Here is a 19,790-nt window from a genome sequence, read left to right on the forward strand (position 1 = left end):
GAGTCAGTGTTTACAAGTTGAACTTGCAAACAAAGTCAAACGCCGTTTACAAAAAAATGAAGTTAAAGGGTAAAACAACGATGTCGGACGATTTTGAACTTAGAGGAGAAGATGAGATGGAGTTTTTCGCCCTGCCCTACCTTTTTGAACCGGAATACACAGAGGAAGAAATTAGGCAGATGGAAGAGACTGCTGCGGCGACACACACCTCTCAAGCATCGGGAAGACGAGACGTGGTGGTGCACATGTGGCAATTCTGGCAAATGCGCCTATGTCAGGCGTGACCTTTTCAACGTAATTGCTTATTACATGACGTCACGAACGCGCATCACAGAACAGAGCAAGGCGAGCATTTGTGCTTATAAAACTTAAACTTTTTTATTTATTTTTGAAATGACCGATCGTTTCGCTAGATAAGACCCTTATTCATCGTCTGGTATCGTTTAAAGCCCTTTGAAGCTGCACAACTGTCATTTGGACCTTGAACCGTTTGGGGCCCATTGAAGTCCATTATATGGAGAATAATCCTGTAATGTTTTCATCAAAAACCTTAATTTCTTTTCGACTGAAGAAAGAAAGACATGGACATCTTGGATGACATGGGGGTGAGTAAATTATCAGCAAAAGTTTTTTTTTTTTTAAAGTGAACTAATCCTTTAAGCCTGTGAATGTTTTATGAGCAGTTTGATAACCATATTCATCCACACAGTCAGAGCCGAAGCACAACCAAAACAATGTTCTTCCGCAAAATGCATGCCGTTTTTATTTTTTTCAACCACTAGATGGCCAAAAATTTAATTTGTTTAATTTGCTTTTTAACAAGCCATTCAAGTAAGAATCTTCCAACAGCAGAATATAACAAGATCATGCACTGAAAAAGTTTATTCTTACCTCAAGAATTTATATTATTTCTACTTGATATAACAAATAAAAATGACTTTTGTTTGTGTAAACAAATTAGTCAGGATGAATTTATAGTCAATTTGCATTTCTAACCATTTCTGGACCATTATTATGACCATCTGGACCATTAGCCTACACTGGCGTTCAAAACTTCAGAAATCATTCTAATATGATGATTTACTACTCAAGAAACATGTCTGATTATTATCAATGTTGAAAACAGTTGTGCGGCTTAATATTTTTGTGGAAACTGATTGCCTACATTTAAAAAAAATATATATAAAAAAAAAATTGATAAATAGAAAGATCAAAATAACAGCATTTATTGGAAGCAGAAATCTTTTGTAATATTATAATTGTCTTACTGAACCCAAACTTTTTAGTGGTCATGTTACTTAAAAATAAAACGATTACTTTTACTTACGAAAACATTTTTTTTAACACACTGTTAAAACGAATTAGCACGTTTCTAACATGTAGTTAACTTGAATTTGCATGTTTTAGCCTGAATTATCATGTTATCATGTTTACATTATCAAGTAAAATGCCAAATATTTTGTTAAATTTACATTAAAACTTTTACTATTTATTTGTCAATTTGAGAAGTGATTTATATTTTTTTAATGAATTGATTTCTTTAGGTGGCACCTGTATGCCTGGTTTCACAGACAGGGTTTAGATTAAGCCAGGATTAGGCCTTAGTTCAATCAGGACATTTAAATAGCTTTTATAAACGTATCTTAGAAAAAACATTACTGATGTGCATCTCGAGACAAAACAATGGCACTAACATATTTTAAGGTATATCAGTGCTCGTTGCTTTTAGTTAAAACAGCTCAAACATGCATTTTAGTCTGGGACTAGACTTAAACCTTGTCTGTGAAACCTGGGAATAGTCTTCCACGCATGCTTTTCTTGGGCAAACACTTATAGAAAACAATAACAAAGTTTGAGAATCCATCAACTAAGGATCAGTGACCCAAATGTGAGTGGGTTATCCGCCCACAGAGGCGGCTCACGGGACTGCAGTGACCAGAGAGAGAGAGAGAGAGAGAGAGGGTTGTGATGACAGCAGCTGATCCTGTCTGAATCCTCTTGGCTCGCTCCCTGTGGATGCCCGCTGTACCCACGCTGGCAGCAGAGCAGGCTGGTGCTGTGGGCAACTCCTGCCAACTCTCGGCCTATTGAGAGGCAGTCTGACGGACACAAATGAGACCGACAGACTTGCTGCATCAACAGCAATCCACGCACAACCCATTTCTGCTGCTGTGGACGGAATTAAACCATAAATACCCCCCGGGTCCCCTCCACTCACCCGACACACCCTCACCTCCACACACACTCACACTCACACACACACTCACGCTGAGAGAGAGAAAGAGAGAGAGAGAGAGAGAGAGTGGAGGGGTGAGAAGAACTGCTGAAGGTCACGGACAGGAGAAACAGGTAAAGATGCATTTAAAGTCTTACTTTTCATACGTATCTATTATTGTCATAAAATCTGTCTTAGGTTTATTGTTTGAATATCTAATGAATTGTCCTAGAATTTATTATAGAAATTGGTATAAATTTTCAGAGCACGATTTATATAAACAGGGATGTGGTCTTCTTGATCTTCTTGAACTTTTTTTGCTAAAACAAGAAAGTGTCCAAAATCCTTTTTGACTTCATTTTCAACACTAGATATATAGTTTCATAGTTTAAAACCTGTGCATTTAAAATGCGTTTAAAACACGCATCTTTTTTTTCCCTGAATTTTTTGCATTAAAAGCATGCTTATGCATCTTTCTGCAAAATAAATGGCACGTTTTTGATGTTTTATGATCTTTTGATGGTTTTGTTTTGTTTTGCGTCTTTTGTTTTGTTTTGTGTCTTTTGTTTTGTTTTGTTTTGCAAACATCCGTGCAATGAACATAATCATCTGTGTTTAGTTGCATTCCTTTTGGATGTTTTTCAGTCGTTTTTCAATGTTTGTTAAACCTCAGCTGTGTTAATTGCGAGAAAAATGTTTACCTAATTAACGTTGGGCAATAGGAATTGTGCTTTGTAAATATTATTGTTCTTATCAATTAGATTTTTTTTTTTTTTTTTGCATTAATAGAATGCTTATGCATCTTTCTTCAAAATAAATGCCACTCGTTTTAATATTTTTGTTTCGATATTATGCAATGCCATTCAGGTATTTCTAAGTGTCCAACTCGCTGCCCGCTCAAGATCATCTCTCATATATTTTCTCTATATAACATCTGGTTTGATTTACTTGCTGTTCTCATGTATTCAGTGCTCATGCGTATTCAGTGATTCAGAATGGTTCTTTCTCGTCTCCATGTTTTTGTGTGTTTGACAGACAGAGACATGTCGGATCAGCTGGGAGTCCCAGATCAGCAAGTTGCTGGGAAGAGCCAAGGAGGAGCAGGAGCAGTTTACAAGGTCCAAATATATACATTTATACCGTTAATATTAACAGGATATTTTGCTCAGAAATTGCTCTTTTATATCTTATGAGACTCGCTGTATTCTCAGGTAGCATTATGTATCAACTTACATTATTGAGCTATAAATGAATGTGGAGCATCTCACATCATTTGAATTTGAACAATTTGATGAGAAATATTTGAGTTTATATTGAGAGCTCTAAGTTTGTGATTGCACACCAATAATTGGAGACATTGAGATCTCTTCTGACACGCTAGAGGAGAGGCAACTCTCATTGCTGCCTAGGAGAAACAATTGAGATGTTAAAGAGATCTCATTTGTGATCTCATCTGTTCCATTAGTTAACGTAAATGCTTTAACTAACATTAACTAACGATGAGCAAAACATTGGTTACAGTATGTATTATAGGCTAATGTTGTTACCTGTTAACAAATGGAACCTGATCGTAAAGTGTTACCGATCTAATGCAGCAATGTCTGTTTTTAGGAAGATCTTCCCTGTAATGATGCAAATATTTAGGATTTGATCAGATCCGTGATCTATTGGTCAGCCCGCATACTGTAAAATATTGAACTGAGGCTATAAAAAAATAAAACGAGAAGAACCTATTTCTTTATTTAAATGATTGACAATTTGTATAAATGGTTTTAAATGCTGAAATCCAAACTTAAAATACTTAAATGTATTGAATTATCTTAACAGGTCTCACTGTATGAATTTGAGAACTTCCGAGGGAAAAAGGTCGAGCTGTCAGCAGAATGCAAGGACTTGATTGAGAAGAACTTGGAAAAAGTTGGATCAATCATAGTTGAGTCTTGCCCGTGAGTACAGTACATGTTCTCTATTGTCTGTCTGTCTCCAGAGATCCACTTTCCTGCAAAGTTTCTGCTGCAACCCTGATCAAACTCACATGAACAAGCTAATCCAGGTCTCAGGATTGCTAGAAAGCGGTGAGTTTGATCAGGGAAAGTGGATCTCTTGCCCAGCCCTGGTCTATCCTCGAGTCTAACCTCTCCGATTCTTAAAGGGACAGGTCACCAAATTTTGACACGGTTCTTGAAAGCAAAAGTGTAAATATATGCAAATATTCAAAAAAAGGTGGAAGAGAGGGTTTTCAGTGCACAGTACATGTTCACAAGGTTCAGTCTGTTGTGCATGCAAATTATAGCATATGGATTCAGAAGGTATGATTATATCATACGACTCAAATAAACTACTTATATCAGTGCTTCTTATGCAGGCCTCGGCAAACTTTCAACAGGATGACTTAAAATATCATTGTTATGTTTTAATTAAAATATAAAATTCAAATCATTTAAATATAAAATAGATCATTATTAATAATATAATTTATATTAATATTATAAATAATATATTAAAACAATCTAAAGGTGTAAAGTGAAATCAAATTTTTTGCTATTACTGTTGTTTTTGCTTAAGAACATACAGTTCCTTAAAATTCTGGAATCACAAAATGAATTATCATTAATTAACCTAAATGGACAGGTTACAGAACAAACTATAAACGGCCAGTTTCCGAATATAATATTTAGTTATTGTTCTGTTAAAAACATTTTCCTTACTTGAAAAATAAAATATAAAAAAAAAACTTTAAATTATTTTATTTCACCAATTTTCATTTTCAATTTTTAAAGTACTAAATAACTACATTGCAAAAAAGAAGTTCTTCCTCAGTATTTTTGTTGTGTTTTCCAGTATAAATATCTAAACATTCTTAAATATACATTTACATGAGAAGCAAAATGACTTGTCTTGTTTAATGAAAAAATGCATCAAAGTTAAGTGAGTTTATGCTTAAAACAGGATGAAAAATAAATGCCAATGAGGTCAGAAAAATAATCCTGTTTTCCCTTTGAATGAAGTTTACTTTTCTGACCCCATATTTTGTCTTGTTTTTAGCTAAATCTCACTTAACTTTGATACATTTTTCAGAAAACAAGACTTAATATCTCAAGTCATTTTGCCTTCTCATGTAAATGTTGATTTAAGAATGTTTAGATTAGCACTGAAAACAAGACAAAAACATCATTTTTAGCAGTAACTAAAACAGAATAAAAACGATATACTCTAGACATACAACACACAACAAAATTACTAAGACTTTAACTACAATTAAAATGAAAGCAGAAAATATTAAAATAATATCTAATTCAAAATATACAACATATCAATGATACTAAAATAACACTGATTTACTTGCATGTCATGTGATCAGAGAATTGTGAACATGCGAACGTGTTGTTAAATTATCAAAATTAATGAAAAATCTACTTCAAGTATATATTTTATTAAGAATCCCTGCTTTAATCAATAGGAATCATCCATTTATCCATCAAGATATGAGCTTGTCTGTGAATGTGTTCTTGTCATAGATGGGTCGCCTTTGAGCAGAAAGGCTTTCTGGGAGAGCAGTTTGTTTTGGAGAAAGGAGAATATCCTCGCTGGACCACCTGGACCAACAGCCAGAAGAACTACTGTCTCCTGTCCATCAGACCTCTTAAAGTGGTGAGACACGTTCACATTCACATTCACACACTCCTAAAGATCTGAGCTACTGTCTCCTGTCCATCAGACCTCTGAGAGTGGTGAGACACGTTCACATTCACATTCACACACTCCTAAAGATCTGAGATACTGTCACGCTCCACTGAGTCTTGTGTTTGTGGTCCATTACCAGGACAGCGCCGAACACAAGCTATATCTGTTCGAGAACAGCAGCTTTGCCGGCAGAAAGATGGAAATCGTGGATGATGACATTCCCAGCCTGTGGGTTCATGGCTTCCAGGACCGTGTGGCCAGTGCGAAAGCTGTCAATGGAACGTGAGTTGTTCATTTATGAACCCTTCATTTTTCAAGATGATCTTGATCTTTGATGGTCTTGATCTTTTATATATATATATATATATATATATATATATATATATATATATATATACATTTTAAATACACTCTTTATTGGCATCAGTGGTTTCATGAAGAACCTTTAATATTCATGGAGTCTTTCCATTACACAAAAGGTTCTTTATAGTGGAAAAAGTCAAGTGTCTTTAGATTATTAAAATGTTCTTCATACTGTGGCCCTGTTTACACCTGGTATTAAGATGCGTTTTGGTCGATTGGATCACAAGTGGACGAGGAGAGCACATTCCAGTTTACACCTGGTGTTTTAATCTGTCTCTTTTGTCCACTTTCTAACTCTTCTGTCCTGATTTCTTCGAGAGGAGGGTCTATGGGAGGGTAAGTGTATGGGTTTTTTCAGATCTTTTGATCTAATGGACAAAATAAGCTGAATTTACATATGAACACGACCAGGGACAACAGGAAAACACATGGAGAACATCAGCTTTAGTTTCTGCTCTGACAGACACAAGACCAGCCGAACACTGTGAGTGTGTGTTAGAAATCAGGAATGGTGAGAGAACATTGAGCTTGGTATGTTTTTCATCTTCAAACCAAACTTGGGTCTTCAGCCGACAAAGTTTAAATCCCGTCTGGCTAGAGCTCTTCCCATAATGTTACTCATTAGATCAGTAGACGGAGAGTAGACGGTCTTTTGTGTCTGTTTGAACACACTCGACCTCATGAGCGTTTACACTACTAAAGCAATCCAGTCGAATGTGTTTTCAACTTCCTCTGGAAGAGGTCAAAAGTGGACAAGCTCAAAGCGATTTAGACCCCGTTTACTCCTGTATTTAGTGTCGTCCACTTGAGATCCGATCGAGCAAAACGCATCTTAACACCAGATGTAAACAGGGCCAAAGAAAAAAGTGGTTATTTTAAGAACCGTTGCCTGAAAGGTTCTTTGGGGAACCAAAAATGGTTCATCCATGCCATCACTGTGCAAAACTTGCTTTTGACACCATTCTTTTTAAGAGTGTATTTCCTCAAGATATCTTTTTGCAACTTAATTGCTATAGTGACCTTTTTCTGGCATTGCACTGACTGGATCAGAGCCCAGATTGGTTGTCAAACTCAAGTATCACTGCGATCTGTTTTCTCAGGTGGGTGGGCTACATGTACCCCGGCTACCGCGGCCGGCAGTTCGTGTTTGAACACGGTGACTACAAACACTGGAACGACTGGGGAGCCACAGAACCACAGCTGCAGTCCATCCGACGTGTACGCGACATGCAGTGGCACAAACGGGGCTGCTTCCCTGTCCCTGTCCCCGTCCCAGTCCCCGACCCGGCTCCCAACCCGGCTCCTAACCCCAATCCTGCGCCCAACCCCGCCACCAACCCCGCTCCCCACGCCCCGTACGCCAGCTGAAGGAGGGCGTCCCGCCCCGACACCCATGACCTCTGCCCCGCTCCTGCTCAGAGGGCCGTGAAGAAAGCTTGAAAGCAAAAGTGACTGCCTTGCCTCTTGTGTGTCTATCATTGGAAATAAAGGCCTCGGCCCCATGGTTTGATCTCTGACCTCTGGCTCGTGTCTGCTTTTATATTAGCTCTGCTAGACTGATAATACGCCACAAAAGTAGATTTTTTAATGCTTTTCAAAAGAAGTCTCATTTATTTGATGAAAAATACAATAAAAACAGTATTGTGAGATATTTTTGCAGTTTAAAAGAACTTTTCTATTTCAAAATAATTTCAAATGTCATTTATTCCTGTGATCAAAGCTGAATTTTCAGCATCATTACTCCAGTCTTCAGTGTCACATGATCCTTCAGAAATCATTCTAATATGATGATTTGATGCTCAAGAAATATTTCTGATTATTATCAAGTTTATATACTTTTATTTTATTTCAAGTAATGAAAATGCTTTTTAGTTTTAGTTAAGTATAATAACCCTGCTGACCCAATCAACATGTGATATCACAGATAGTGTGATACTCACAGTGTGATGAACATGTGGGCTCGTTGTGAGTTCAAATGTTGAGCAGGTTGAGAGGAGGCAGTTCAAATGTCAGTCAGCGGGAGGACATTATACTTCCCGTTTCTCAACACATGGAAAAACGTGGACACTGCAGGATTTGTTAACAAACCGATTGTGCTGTACAGTTGTGTTCTGGACTTATCGTGGAATTGTTAGACTGGAGAAATGGTGAGTGGTCTCTTTAATTGCTATTCACATATGATATTATAATGCCAATATGCACCGTGTCCTGGCCCTGTGTTAGCAGAGTACTGGCACATGTGAACCTGCCATCTTGCCAGCTCAGGTGTGGAATCCCCTGGCTTCAGTAATCACACCTGTAATCAAACTGATTGCTCTCTGTGTTTCAGGATATGAATACATCTGATTATGAAGGGAAAATGAGTTGCGAATGGGTCTTTGTGTTGACTTCACGTTGTCTATATTTCTGAAATCAATGAATAGGCCAGCTATTGTCCATTTTGGTGTGCTTGTGTGAGTATTTCTCTTCATTTCCTTTCATCATGTTTATGTCTTTCCTGTCTCTTTGTAAGTCGTTGGCTCTTGGCAGGAGTTCAGCTGAGTCATGTGAACGGAGAACAAAGCGTGGAAGCCACCAAAAACGACAACTAATGAAATAACTCCAGTAGGATGTGGCCAGGGCTTGGCATGGTTTGGCACTGATGAAAAATATCTGGCGAGCTTCCACTGCCGGTCCAAACTGCCTATCCATGGCATACCTATGAGGTTACCAAACCAAACTAGGCCTCTCTATGCCTTGTCAAACTATAGGCCTACTGGCAGATTTTGGTAAGAAATTGGCAGATGAGACGCTGATATATTCACTGTAAATGTTGAACTAAATATTTTGCAAGCTACTGTGAATCTCACATTATTGTGCAACAGATTTTATTGATAAAACGTAACATTTTGCAGATTCACTAAACCTAACCAGCTTTTAGGAGTTTACGAGACACAGGCCTAGGTGAGATCACTAGTGACATCACAGCTAAGAAAAATTTGAATGCTGACAGTTGCTATAGCAATCACTCATTCTGTTAGACATTACTCTGTACTGCACTTTACTACAATAGTAGTTTTGCTTGATTGAAAGATTTATTCTACTTTCATTCTGCGAGTTTCATTCTGCTCGGTTGCACACAATTCAGACAATATTCAATCTGCAAGACCAAGTTTGAAGTGTCTGGAAGATTGAGCTGGCTCTCAAAAACACCGAGCCATGCTGATCACTGTGAGTCTGCTGCTAGTCCATTGGTTCAACACCAAGAAGACAAAACCGATGGCAAAGACAAAGAAGGGACTAGAATGGCATTTCACAGAATATCAAGGTAAGCGCATTTTGTCAATGTACCATCTTCATCTGAGCATATATTCAAGTAACGTTAAATCAAGTAATTATCATTTATGCAAATGATCTCCATCAACTGTGTTTTGATGAGTGCACAATTATGTTTTGTTTTGCTCTATGGTGATCTTGATATTTAAAAATAGGTGAATTATTTTTGAATTAACAGTGCAATCAAACAAATATGAGGGTCATTGACAAATAAAGCTTTAAAAAGGTGTTTTTAAAAAAATCTTTTCAAAACTGATATAATGCACAGGCCTATTTTAAGTCATGAACAATGTGTTTAAACAAGTTTCTGTTATTAAATAACATTTTAATGTGTACATTTTTAACCTAAGTTTAGCTTTAGGAGCGGCAGAAACAGCGGTTTCCACGGTAACGGCTGTACACAAAACAGCGCAATGTTCATAAACACTGCTTTATCAGGAACGATAAAGAAAGATTCAATGAATATAACATCGAAACTTTTCTAAAGACAGTCAGTTCCCTTCAAAGATATATCTATCTATAAATTACAGAAACGTCTGTCTGTCTGTGTGTCTGTTAACCGCATATCTCTCGAACCGTTAGTCCAATGGATTTCAAATTCGACAGGTGTGGATGAGAAATGCTAAAGATATCGTTAAATATATCATTTTTAGAAGGTTGTGGTTTAAAAATAAACATTCTGACATAGAAACACTCTGTCAGCTACACTGTTTACTTCTGAATATCATAGTTTGGTTCCAAATCGTGATAAATTTCTGTTTCAAACTTTCACATAGCATCTTTAGGTTATAATAACATAAAAAAATCAAATCCAGATTTTGATTTTTAAAGATTTATTATAAAAACGGATTCTTTTTTCCCCAAAATGCAATAAATTCATGACACTTTTTTTTCCAAAATGCAATTAATCCATTGAATCAATATAAAAGTTATTTTTTATCATATTGAAACTGTCGAAATCAGCCATCGCTAAGAAATATCTCCTGAACTTTTTTGACGGTTACATTTTGGTTAAAAATGGCACCATCCAGGCACCTCAGCTCCACCCACGCCCCGCCTCTTTGCCCATTTTCTGTTATCCGGGAGTGACGCGCTGCCAAGATGACGACGGTCGGCTACGCCCACTTTAGACTTCAAAAACTCTCTATAGAAACCTACGGGTGACGTCACGAACACTACGTCCATATTTTTTACAGTCTATGGCTTCTCATCACATCTTCAAATGCTCTCTAGAATCTGAAGCGTCCCGCCCCCTATGCTATATATCACCTGGCCAAAGATACCGTGGCTGTACCTGACTGTACGTTCGGCAGTAAACGCATGCTCAGTGTCAGCTGCTCGTGCTCATCAGTTCCATCAGTTAACTGTCGTAGTTACTGGACTAACATATACTCCGGGACATTGTTTATCTTTAGAGTAGCTTTAGAAAACTGGATCTGTGCTGACTCTGTTTTTTATTATACTGATAAAAATGAAGTAAATTTAAAAATATAATAGTTTCTGCTTTCTTCTTTTGCCACAGTGTCTGAGACTCCTACTGAGAACAACACTACCTCTGAGAACGACACTACCACTGTGAACGACACCGCCTCTGTGAACGTCACAGTCTCTGTGAACGACACCGCCTCTGTCGTTCACAGAGACATTGTCGTTCACAGAGACATTGTCGTTCACAGAGGCGGTGTCGTTCACAGAGGCGGTGTCGTTCACAGAGGCGGTGTCGTTCACAGAGACATTGTCGTTCACAGAGGCAGGGTCGTTCACAGAGACGGTGTCGTTCTCAGAGGCGGTGTCGTTCACAGAGACATTGTCGTTCACAGAGACATTGTCGTTCACAGAGACATTGTCGTTCACAGAGACGGTGTCGTTCACAGAGGCGGTGTCGTTCACAGAGACATTGTCGTTCACAGAGGCAGGGTCGTTCACAGAGGCGGTGTCGTTCACAGAGGCAGGGTCGTTCACAGAGACGGTGTCGTTCACAGAGACGGTGTCGTTCACAGAGGCGGTGTCGTTCACAGAGACATTGTCGTTCACAGAGGCAGGGTCGTTCACAGAGGTGAACGACACCGCCTCTGTGAACGACACCGCCTCTGTGAACGACACCGTCTCTGTGAACGACAATGTCTCTGTGAACGACAATGTCTCTGTGAACGACAATGTCTCTGTGAACGACACCGCCTCTGAGAACGACACCGTCTCTGTGAACGACCCTGCCTCTGTGAACGACAATGTCTCTGTGAACGACACCGCCTCTGTGAACGACACCGCCTCTGTGAACGACACCGCCTCTGTGAACGACAATGTCTCTGTGAACGACAATGTCTCTGTGAACGACACCGCCTCTGTGAACGACCCTGCCTCTGTGAACGACAATGTCTCTGTGAACGACACCGCCTCTGTGAACGACACCGCCTCTGTGAACGACAATGTCTCTGTGAACGACAATGTCTCTGTGAACGACACCGCCTCTGTGAACGACACCGCCTCTGTGAACGACCCTGCCTCTGTGAACGACCCTGCCTCTGTGAACGACACCGCCTCTGTGAACGACAATGTCTCTGTGAACGACACCGCCTCTGTGAACGACACCGCCTCTGTGAACGACAATGTCTCTGTGAACGACAATGTCTCTGTGAACGACACCGCCTCTGTGAACGACCCTGCCTCTGTGAACGACACCGCCTCTGTGAACGACAATGTCTCTGTGAACGACCCTGCCTCTGTGAACGACACCGCCTCTGTGAACGACAATGTCTCTGTGAACGACAATGTCTCTGTGAACGACAATGTCTCTGTGAACGACACCGCCTCTGTGAACGACACCGCCTCTGTGAACGACACCGCCTCTGTGAACGACACCGCCTCTGAGAACGACACCGTCTCTGTGAACGACCCTGCCTCTGAGAACGACACCGTCTCTGTGAACGACACCGCCTCTGAGAACGACACCGTCTCTGTGAACGACACCGCCTCTGTGAACGACACCGCCTCTGTGAACGACACCGCCTCTGTGAACGACACCGCCTCTGTGAACGACACCGCCTCTGTGAACGACACCGCCTCTGTGAACGACAATGTCTCTGTGAACGACAATGTCTCTGTGAACGACACCGCCTCTGTGAACGACACCGCCTCTGTGAACGACCCTGCCTCTGTGAACGACCCTGCCTCTGTGAACGACACCGCCTCTGTGAACGACCCCGCCTCTGTGAACGACAATGTCTCTGTGAACGACACCGCCTCTGTGAACGACACCGCCTCTGTGAACGACCCTGCCTCTGTGAACGACAATGTCTCTGTGAACGACACCGCCTCTGTGAACGACACCGCCTCTGAGAACGACACCATCTCTGTGAACGACACCTCCTCGGTGAACGACACCGCCTCGGTGATCGACACCGTCTCTGTGAACGACACCGCCTCTGTGAACGACAATGTCTCTGTGAACGACAATGTCTCTGTGAACGACACCGCCTCTGTGAACGACCCTGCCTCTGTGAACGACAATGTCTCTGTGAACGACACCGCCTCTGTGAACGACACCGCCTCTGTGAACGACACCGCCTCTGTGAACGACCCTGCCTCTGTGAACGACAATGTCTCTGTGAACGACACCGCCTCTGTGAACGACACCGCCTCTGTGAACGACCCTGCCTCTGTGAACGACAATGTCTCTGTGAACGACACCGCCTCTGTGAACGACACCGCCTCTGAGAACGACACCGTCTCTGTGAACGACAATGTCTCTGTGAACGACACCGCCTCTGTGAACGACACCGCCTCTGAGAACGACACCGTCTCTGTGAACGACACCTCCTCGGTGAACGACACCGCCTCGGTGATCGACACCGTCTCTGTGAACGACACCGCCTCTGTGAACGAGACGGAGAAGGAGACGGCCTCTGTAAACGACACCGTCTCTTTTAACGACCCTGCCTCTGATAACAACACTGATGCTGCCTCTGTGACTGATGCTGCCTTAGAAACGACACTGCCACTGAGAGTGACAGTCCTTCTGACTCCGACTGCATTGGAACCTGTCATTGCATTAGAGACAGTCACTGCATAAATAAAAAATATAGTTTTCCTGAAATCATTCATGTGGAAGCAATACTGTCTTATTTCACTTATTTATTAAACACTAGGGGTGTAACAATATATTGTGTCACAATAAATCAAAAAATGCAAAATACAAAAATGCAACAATATGTATCGTGGATAGTTCACCCAAAATAAATATTACTCTTTTATTTTTTTATAATATGTAAGTATTTAAATCTGTAAAATACAATTGATTAAACCTTTCTGAATTGTGATGTCAGATTATATAAAAATCAGTGTTTAATATATATCAGGACTCTCCATATATGGATAAATAAAAATAAAAAAATGACTAGCGTCATATGAGGATAACCGAGCCAAATGTTATATTAATGTTTTGGCTTTGATACAGGTATGATAAACATTCTCATGTAACTGAGCTCAACATTACTGTAGAATTTACTACTAATTCTAATAGCAAAACAGAACAAAAATCTGACACTGATAGCAATAGCAGTATTCAGCGACACTGACCTATAACTGCTGTTCTCTGACAATGAAAGTTACACAATAGTTGACAAATGTATTTAACCTGGAGCCCAATTTTATTCAGTGTTATAGCTTAAAGTCCCCCTGCAGTCAATAATTTGATACCCTTAAAGCTCATCTTTCATAATAAAAGTGACCTATTTAAACGTTCTTTTCATGTGAAAATTATTTCTTCATGGATGCTGAAGAAATCCATGAAAGGGATTATAAATATAATATTTAAATAAATTAGCAGTAAATGTTTTTATTGTAATTTATTGTATTTAATTAATTTTCGCAAAATGTATTTTTCAGCACCAAATATGCTGAAAAATTCAGCACTAAACTTTGTATTCACATATATTAATGTAGACATTTGCACCAAAATTAAATATAATCAGTTAAAATACACTTCACTTCAAAACACAAGTAAATCACCTTTCTATGATTTGATAATCTCACTGAATCGTAATTTTGCAGCAATAATAAACACCATCATTAAACTGCAAATAGGTTTTGTCATCTTCGCAGAAAATAAAGATCTATTTACTGCAAATACAGAGCATTTGTGGTGAGACATTTTGTGCAAACAAAACCTGTGACAATGCATTCTTGCACATTTGAAATGTTTGCATCTCCAACTTAGGACTGGTCTTTGGCCTGTGGTCAGACCAAGAGAAACGCCTCCATATAAACTGTCTGGAGATGATAGCGGTCGATTAAATACATTTAAATCCCGCCCTGCAGCTGATTCTAAAGTTTTACCCATAGACATAATAAATACATTGGCGGTGACCACTCAAGGCCAAGCTGGTTGACGGCCTTAGAAAGGAGGCGCATTAATAACGCGATCTTAGGCCGGGGTCCCCGCGGGGGAGGTGGCCTGTGACGGCTGGCTGAGCGCGATCTAGGGCGGCCGCCCTGTCGTCGCTGCGAAGACGGAGGCTGGGCTGGACGCTGGTTAGAGCTTCGCGCAAGAGGCTGATCTCGAGAGCGGCCTGCAGCTGAGCTAGAGCGTCGAGGCAGGAAAAGGTTCATGGCCTGCGTGGTATTTTGTACCTCCGAGAAGCGGTCGACAATTACGTTTACCGCTGGGCCGAAGAGACCAGTGGGGGAGAGCGGTACGTTGAGAAAAGCAGCGCGCTCAGATTCTCTCATGTCGGCGAGCGTCAACCAGAGGTGCCTCTCTGTGACGGTGAGCGACGACATGCACCTTCCACTGGCCTGAGCTGCGGATTTAGTAGCGCGGAGGGAGAGATCCGTCGCGCTTCGCAAATCCGTGATGGCAGCCGGGTCTGGGTCTTTTTAGTTTAACTCACGGAGGAGATCAGCCTGGAGGATCTGCAGGACTGCCATGGAGTGCAGGGCGGACGCAGCCTGTCCGGCGTCTGAGAAAGCGCGGCCGACGAGAGCTGATGTGGTCCTGCAGGCTTTGGACGGGAGGGCAGCCTTTGAGCGCCATCCCGCAGAGGGCGGACAAAGGTGCGCTGCTACCGCCTCCTCCACTGGGGGGATAGTGATGTATCCCTTCTCGGTGGCGCTGTCAACCTGGGTGAGCACCGAGGAGACATGAGAGTGGAGTCTCGCGGAGAATGGTGCATTCCACGACTTAGAAAGCTCCGCGTGGAGCTCCGGCAGGAAGGGTGCAGATCTGGATGCGGGCACTTGGCGGCGGCGTTGCAGAAAACAGCCGTCGAGCCTGTTAGGCGCGGGCTCCTTAGGCGGTGACCACTCAAGGCCAAGCTGGTTGACGGCCTTAGAAAGGAGGCACATTAATTCCGCGTCCACGCCGGCCCACGTCCGGACAGAAGAGGAGGCAGGAAGGACAGAAGAGGAGGCAGAATGGTGAGAACCGGACCAATCCTCGCTGTCCGAGGCCAGGATAGAGCAGCTGTCACTGGCGGCATCTCCTTCCGCTTCGTCCCCTGAGGCGGCAGCAGTGAGGGCCGAAGCCGGCAGCTGCGCGTCTGGGAGGGGGGGCGGAGAAGGAGAGAGAGAGGCTCGAGGGCAGGGTTCCGGCGAGCTCTTGAATGCCGCAACAGACTCCGGTGGTCTCTGGGAGCGGCGCTTCTTCCTGTGCGGTCCAGCCGGGACGGGCGGAGTGACAGCTTCGGCGTCGAACACTTCAAGTCGAGCCCGCAGGGTCGACATTGAAAGTTTTTCGCAATGGATGCAGCCTCCCGAAGAGAGAGCGAGGGCTGCGTGTTCTCGACCCAGACAGAGAGCGCAGATCACGTGGCGGTCTCCGGCGCTGAGCGGGGCTCGGCACGAGCTACAGGAACTGCGAGGCATTTTTAGAAAAATGCCTCGCGCTCTTTTAGACAGAAATTTATTTAATCATGCGCTTGACGAGCCGATGGACTGGCTGATCCGAAGAGCATTTGATTGGGTAAGTTTTGAGGCGATGGTGGAGGGTCTCATTCGCCATCGGGAGAGAATTGCCAGGGAGGTGGTCCCGAGTCTGGTGGTTCCAGTTCCGGTGGTTCCAGTTCCGGTGGTCCCAGTGCTGGTGGTCCCAGTGCCGGTGGTCCCGAGTCTGGTGGTCCCAGTTCCGGTGTTATGTTTCATGTTCTGTTTTTGTTTTGTATTTATTAGTTATGTTTTTGTAAAAATAGGCTAACGATTGGGTCATAACCACGCGACTCTCTGGAAATTACCGTATAGACAGGAGGAGAAGCTCGCAGTCAATCGGGGGGACGTGGAGGCATAAAGTCTGATAAAGTCAAGGGAGAAGCCCATAGAGAATCATAAAGTTGCCACTGCTCCTAGCTCATGGACAGCTCCTACTCACACTCTCCGTCTCTGCAAGATTCGGAAGGGAATGATTCAGATTTCTCTTGGCACAGTTACTAGAAGACAGACGGGTTGCTCACATCACATCCACGTCGTCAATCTCAGTTTGAGTCTGCGCAGTACGCTCAGCCATCAGGAAGTGAGTGCTTCTAATTTGCTTCACTTCTCTCCGTTGAAACCTATGGGGTCGCTGTGTCCAGTTTATCTATGCGCATAACCCCTATAGCAGCAGTTTCGTGACAGAATAAAACTTCTCTCCTGGTTCTTCTTCTTCATATTATTAACATTATTATTATTATTTAGTGTTGTTGTTTAAGGTTTAAAGGAACACTATGTAGCTTTTCAACCTTCATAATATATTTCCAAGACCCTTGTGATGGTACATCGACTTACATGACGACGCTACTGGAGCACGCATTACCGCAGCTGAGCATATTCATCAAGACAACGTGCAAACTATGGCAAATCAAATCAATTATTTACGACAGTGCAAGTATTCCACAGCGACTCTAGGGGTCGCTGTTTGACAAAAACACAATTTCTCCACAGTGTGCCTTTAAATTACTTAATAAAATAGGCCTATACTAAATAAATGTAAACTACCCAAGTGAAAAAGACGTAGGCTACTGTTAAATGTATTAAAAATGCATTAAAGTATATTTGTATTGTAGGTCTACTAAAAACACACTCAAGTACATTTTTAATACATTTAATAGTACGTCTTTTTCACCTGGGTATGTATACTGAATCAAACTTAAGTAGCCTATAATAATAATAATAATAATAATAATAATAATAGGATAATAATAATCTTATTCTGGCCTCGCTGAACCATTGGGTTCCTCCAGATGCTGGCTTTAACATAAGAGATCTTCCAGGAACCACTTAAATGTTAAAAGATCTTCCAATAACCCTTTTATCGCATTCAAGTTCCTCTATTTTCCCCCAAAGCACTTCAAGGTCTCATGGTAATAAAAAGGTGACTCCAGAACCTCTGAACTAAATACAAAGTGCTTAAAGGATCCCATAACCCATGTGGATCCCATGTGTTAAATAAGTTCCAGCAAGAACCTCAAAGATTGTCAATGCTCCTCCATTAACCCTACTATAGGAGAAAGAGCTTTGAGGCACCTAAATTACATTTTGAAGTTCCTTGAGTATCCGACAGGATATTTAAGGCTCCTTTAGTTTTTACAGTGTAGCCTGATGTGTCGGCTCAGTTGCTGGGTTTAAGAGGAAGAAGAGTTTTTCCGTGAAACTGACTGCAGTTGCTAAAAACAGCAGAAGAACAGGAACATGTTTTCAGAGAATGATTCTATTTTAGAATCAAATGATTTTTTGACATGTTTCTCCGAGCACTTTTAATAATTGTATGTTTCTTCTCATCTGTCTGAGAAGGTTCACAGCTATCCAGGTCATTGTACAGTTGTGTGTGTGTGTGTGTGTGTGTGTGTGCCGTTAGATGTGCTCTGTTTCTCAGAATGTTTTGTTACTCTGCAATTGGCTTCATTTTCTGATTTCCTGGCATTTAAAATCATTACACACAGTATGAAGTCATATGAGAGATTCTTCTACTTTGCTGTCCTGAAAACAGCATGTGTAGTAGAGCAGTGAGTCAATCTACAAAACTAGTGTACATTCTTTCTTTCACTTTTTTATTTAGCATTTTTAAAGGGGTTAATTATGATTTCACTTTTTAACTTTAGTTAGTGTGTAATGTTGCTGTTTGAGCATAAACAACATCTGCAAAGTTACAATGCTCAAAGTTCAAAGCAAAGGGAGATATTTGCTTTTAAAGAAATCGCTTTTTAAGGATTACAACAAACGGCTGATAGGGACTACACAACATTCCTCCCGGGTTAGTGACATCACCAACCCTAGAATTTACATAAACCCCGCCCCCGGGACACGATTTATAGATTATCAAGACAGAATATGCTAATCAATGACTAGAAGATAACTAAACATAAGCTACATAAATTCATCAACTAACCATTCCGAAACTTGTCACTTCTTCTTGAGTCTCTCCATCATTGTCTGACTTTGGTTTGAACATAAAAGTTTTTGAAATTTTCAGTGCATGTCTGTGTGAGGTAAAAGGACACAAGCTGTTGAAGCTCCGCCCCCTCTGTACCGGAAGCAGCAGCTCATTTGCATTTAAAGGGACAAAAACAAAAACGGTGCGTTTTTTTAACATGCTATATAAAAATATCTGGGGGGTATTTTAAGCCAAAACTTAACATACACACTCTGGGGACATCAAAGACTTATTTTACATCTTGTGAAAAGGGTATTATACCACCCCTTTAAAAAATGTTGTGGTAGCCTGATTAAATGATGACCAAGAAAAGAGATGTTGAATATAGTGTCTGATATAACTTATGGAATATCTACTTCACACTGGAAACCAATCAACATGATGACAGTATTATGTACTTAAATATTACGGATTACATTTTGGCAATTAAATATGTTAAATATATTATTTTGGCAATTATAGCAGCTCATCCAGGTATTTCATGCATGCATACATTTGCATACTGCACACAATGTATACTATATACTGTTTTATTATGTTTTATAAAGAAGTCCCTTATGCACACCAAGGCTGCATTTAAAAAATACAGTAAAAACATACATTTTGCTAAATAGTTTTGCAATTTAAAATAACTGTTTTCTATAGTAATATATTTTAAAATATAATTTATTCCTGTGATCAAAGCTGAATTTTCAGCATCATTACTCCAGTCTTCAGTGTCACATGATCCTTCAGAAATCATTCTAATATGATGATTTGTTGCTCAAGAAACATTTATGATTATTATCATATATTATGTTGAAAACAGTTGTG

At 41.0% G+C, this 19,790-nt stretch overlaps 1 protein-coding gene across 1 annotated transcript; it reads left to right on the forward strand.

Annotated features, from left to right (window-relative positions):
- The first annotated feature begins 2,181 nt into the window (after positions 1–2,181).
- crybb3 (crystallin, beta B3) lies at positions 2,182–7,779 on the forward strand. The gene is made up of 6 exons (XM_084115580.1): positions 2,182–2,349; positions 3,251–3,333; positions 4,043–4,161; positions 5,734–5,866; positions 6,039–6,181; positions 7,363–7,779. Exons 2-6 carry the CDS (start codon positions 3,259–3,261, stop codon positions 7,628–7,630), a joined length of 738 nt encoding a protein of 245 aa, XP_083971706.1. The 5' UTR covers positions 2,182–2,349; positions 3,251–3,258; the 3' UTR covers positions 7,631–7,779.
- The last annotated feature ends 12,011 nt before the right edge of the window (positions 7,780–19,790 follow it).

The sequence above is a fragment of the Abramis brama genome, assembly GCF_963993115.1.
Source record: "Abramis brama genome assembly, chromosome: 5".
Classification (NCBI taxonomy): Eukaryota; Metazoa; Chordata; class Actinopteri; order Cypriniformes; family Leuciscidae; genus Abramis; species Abramis brama.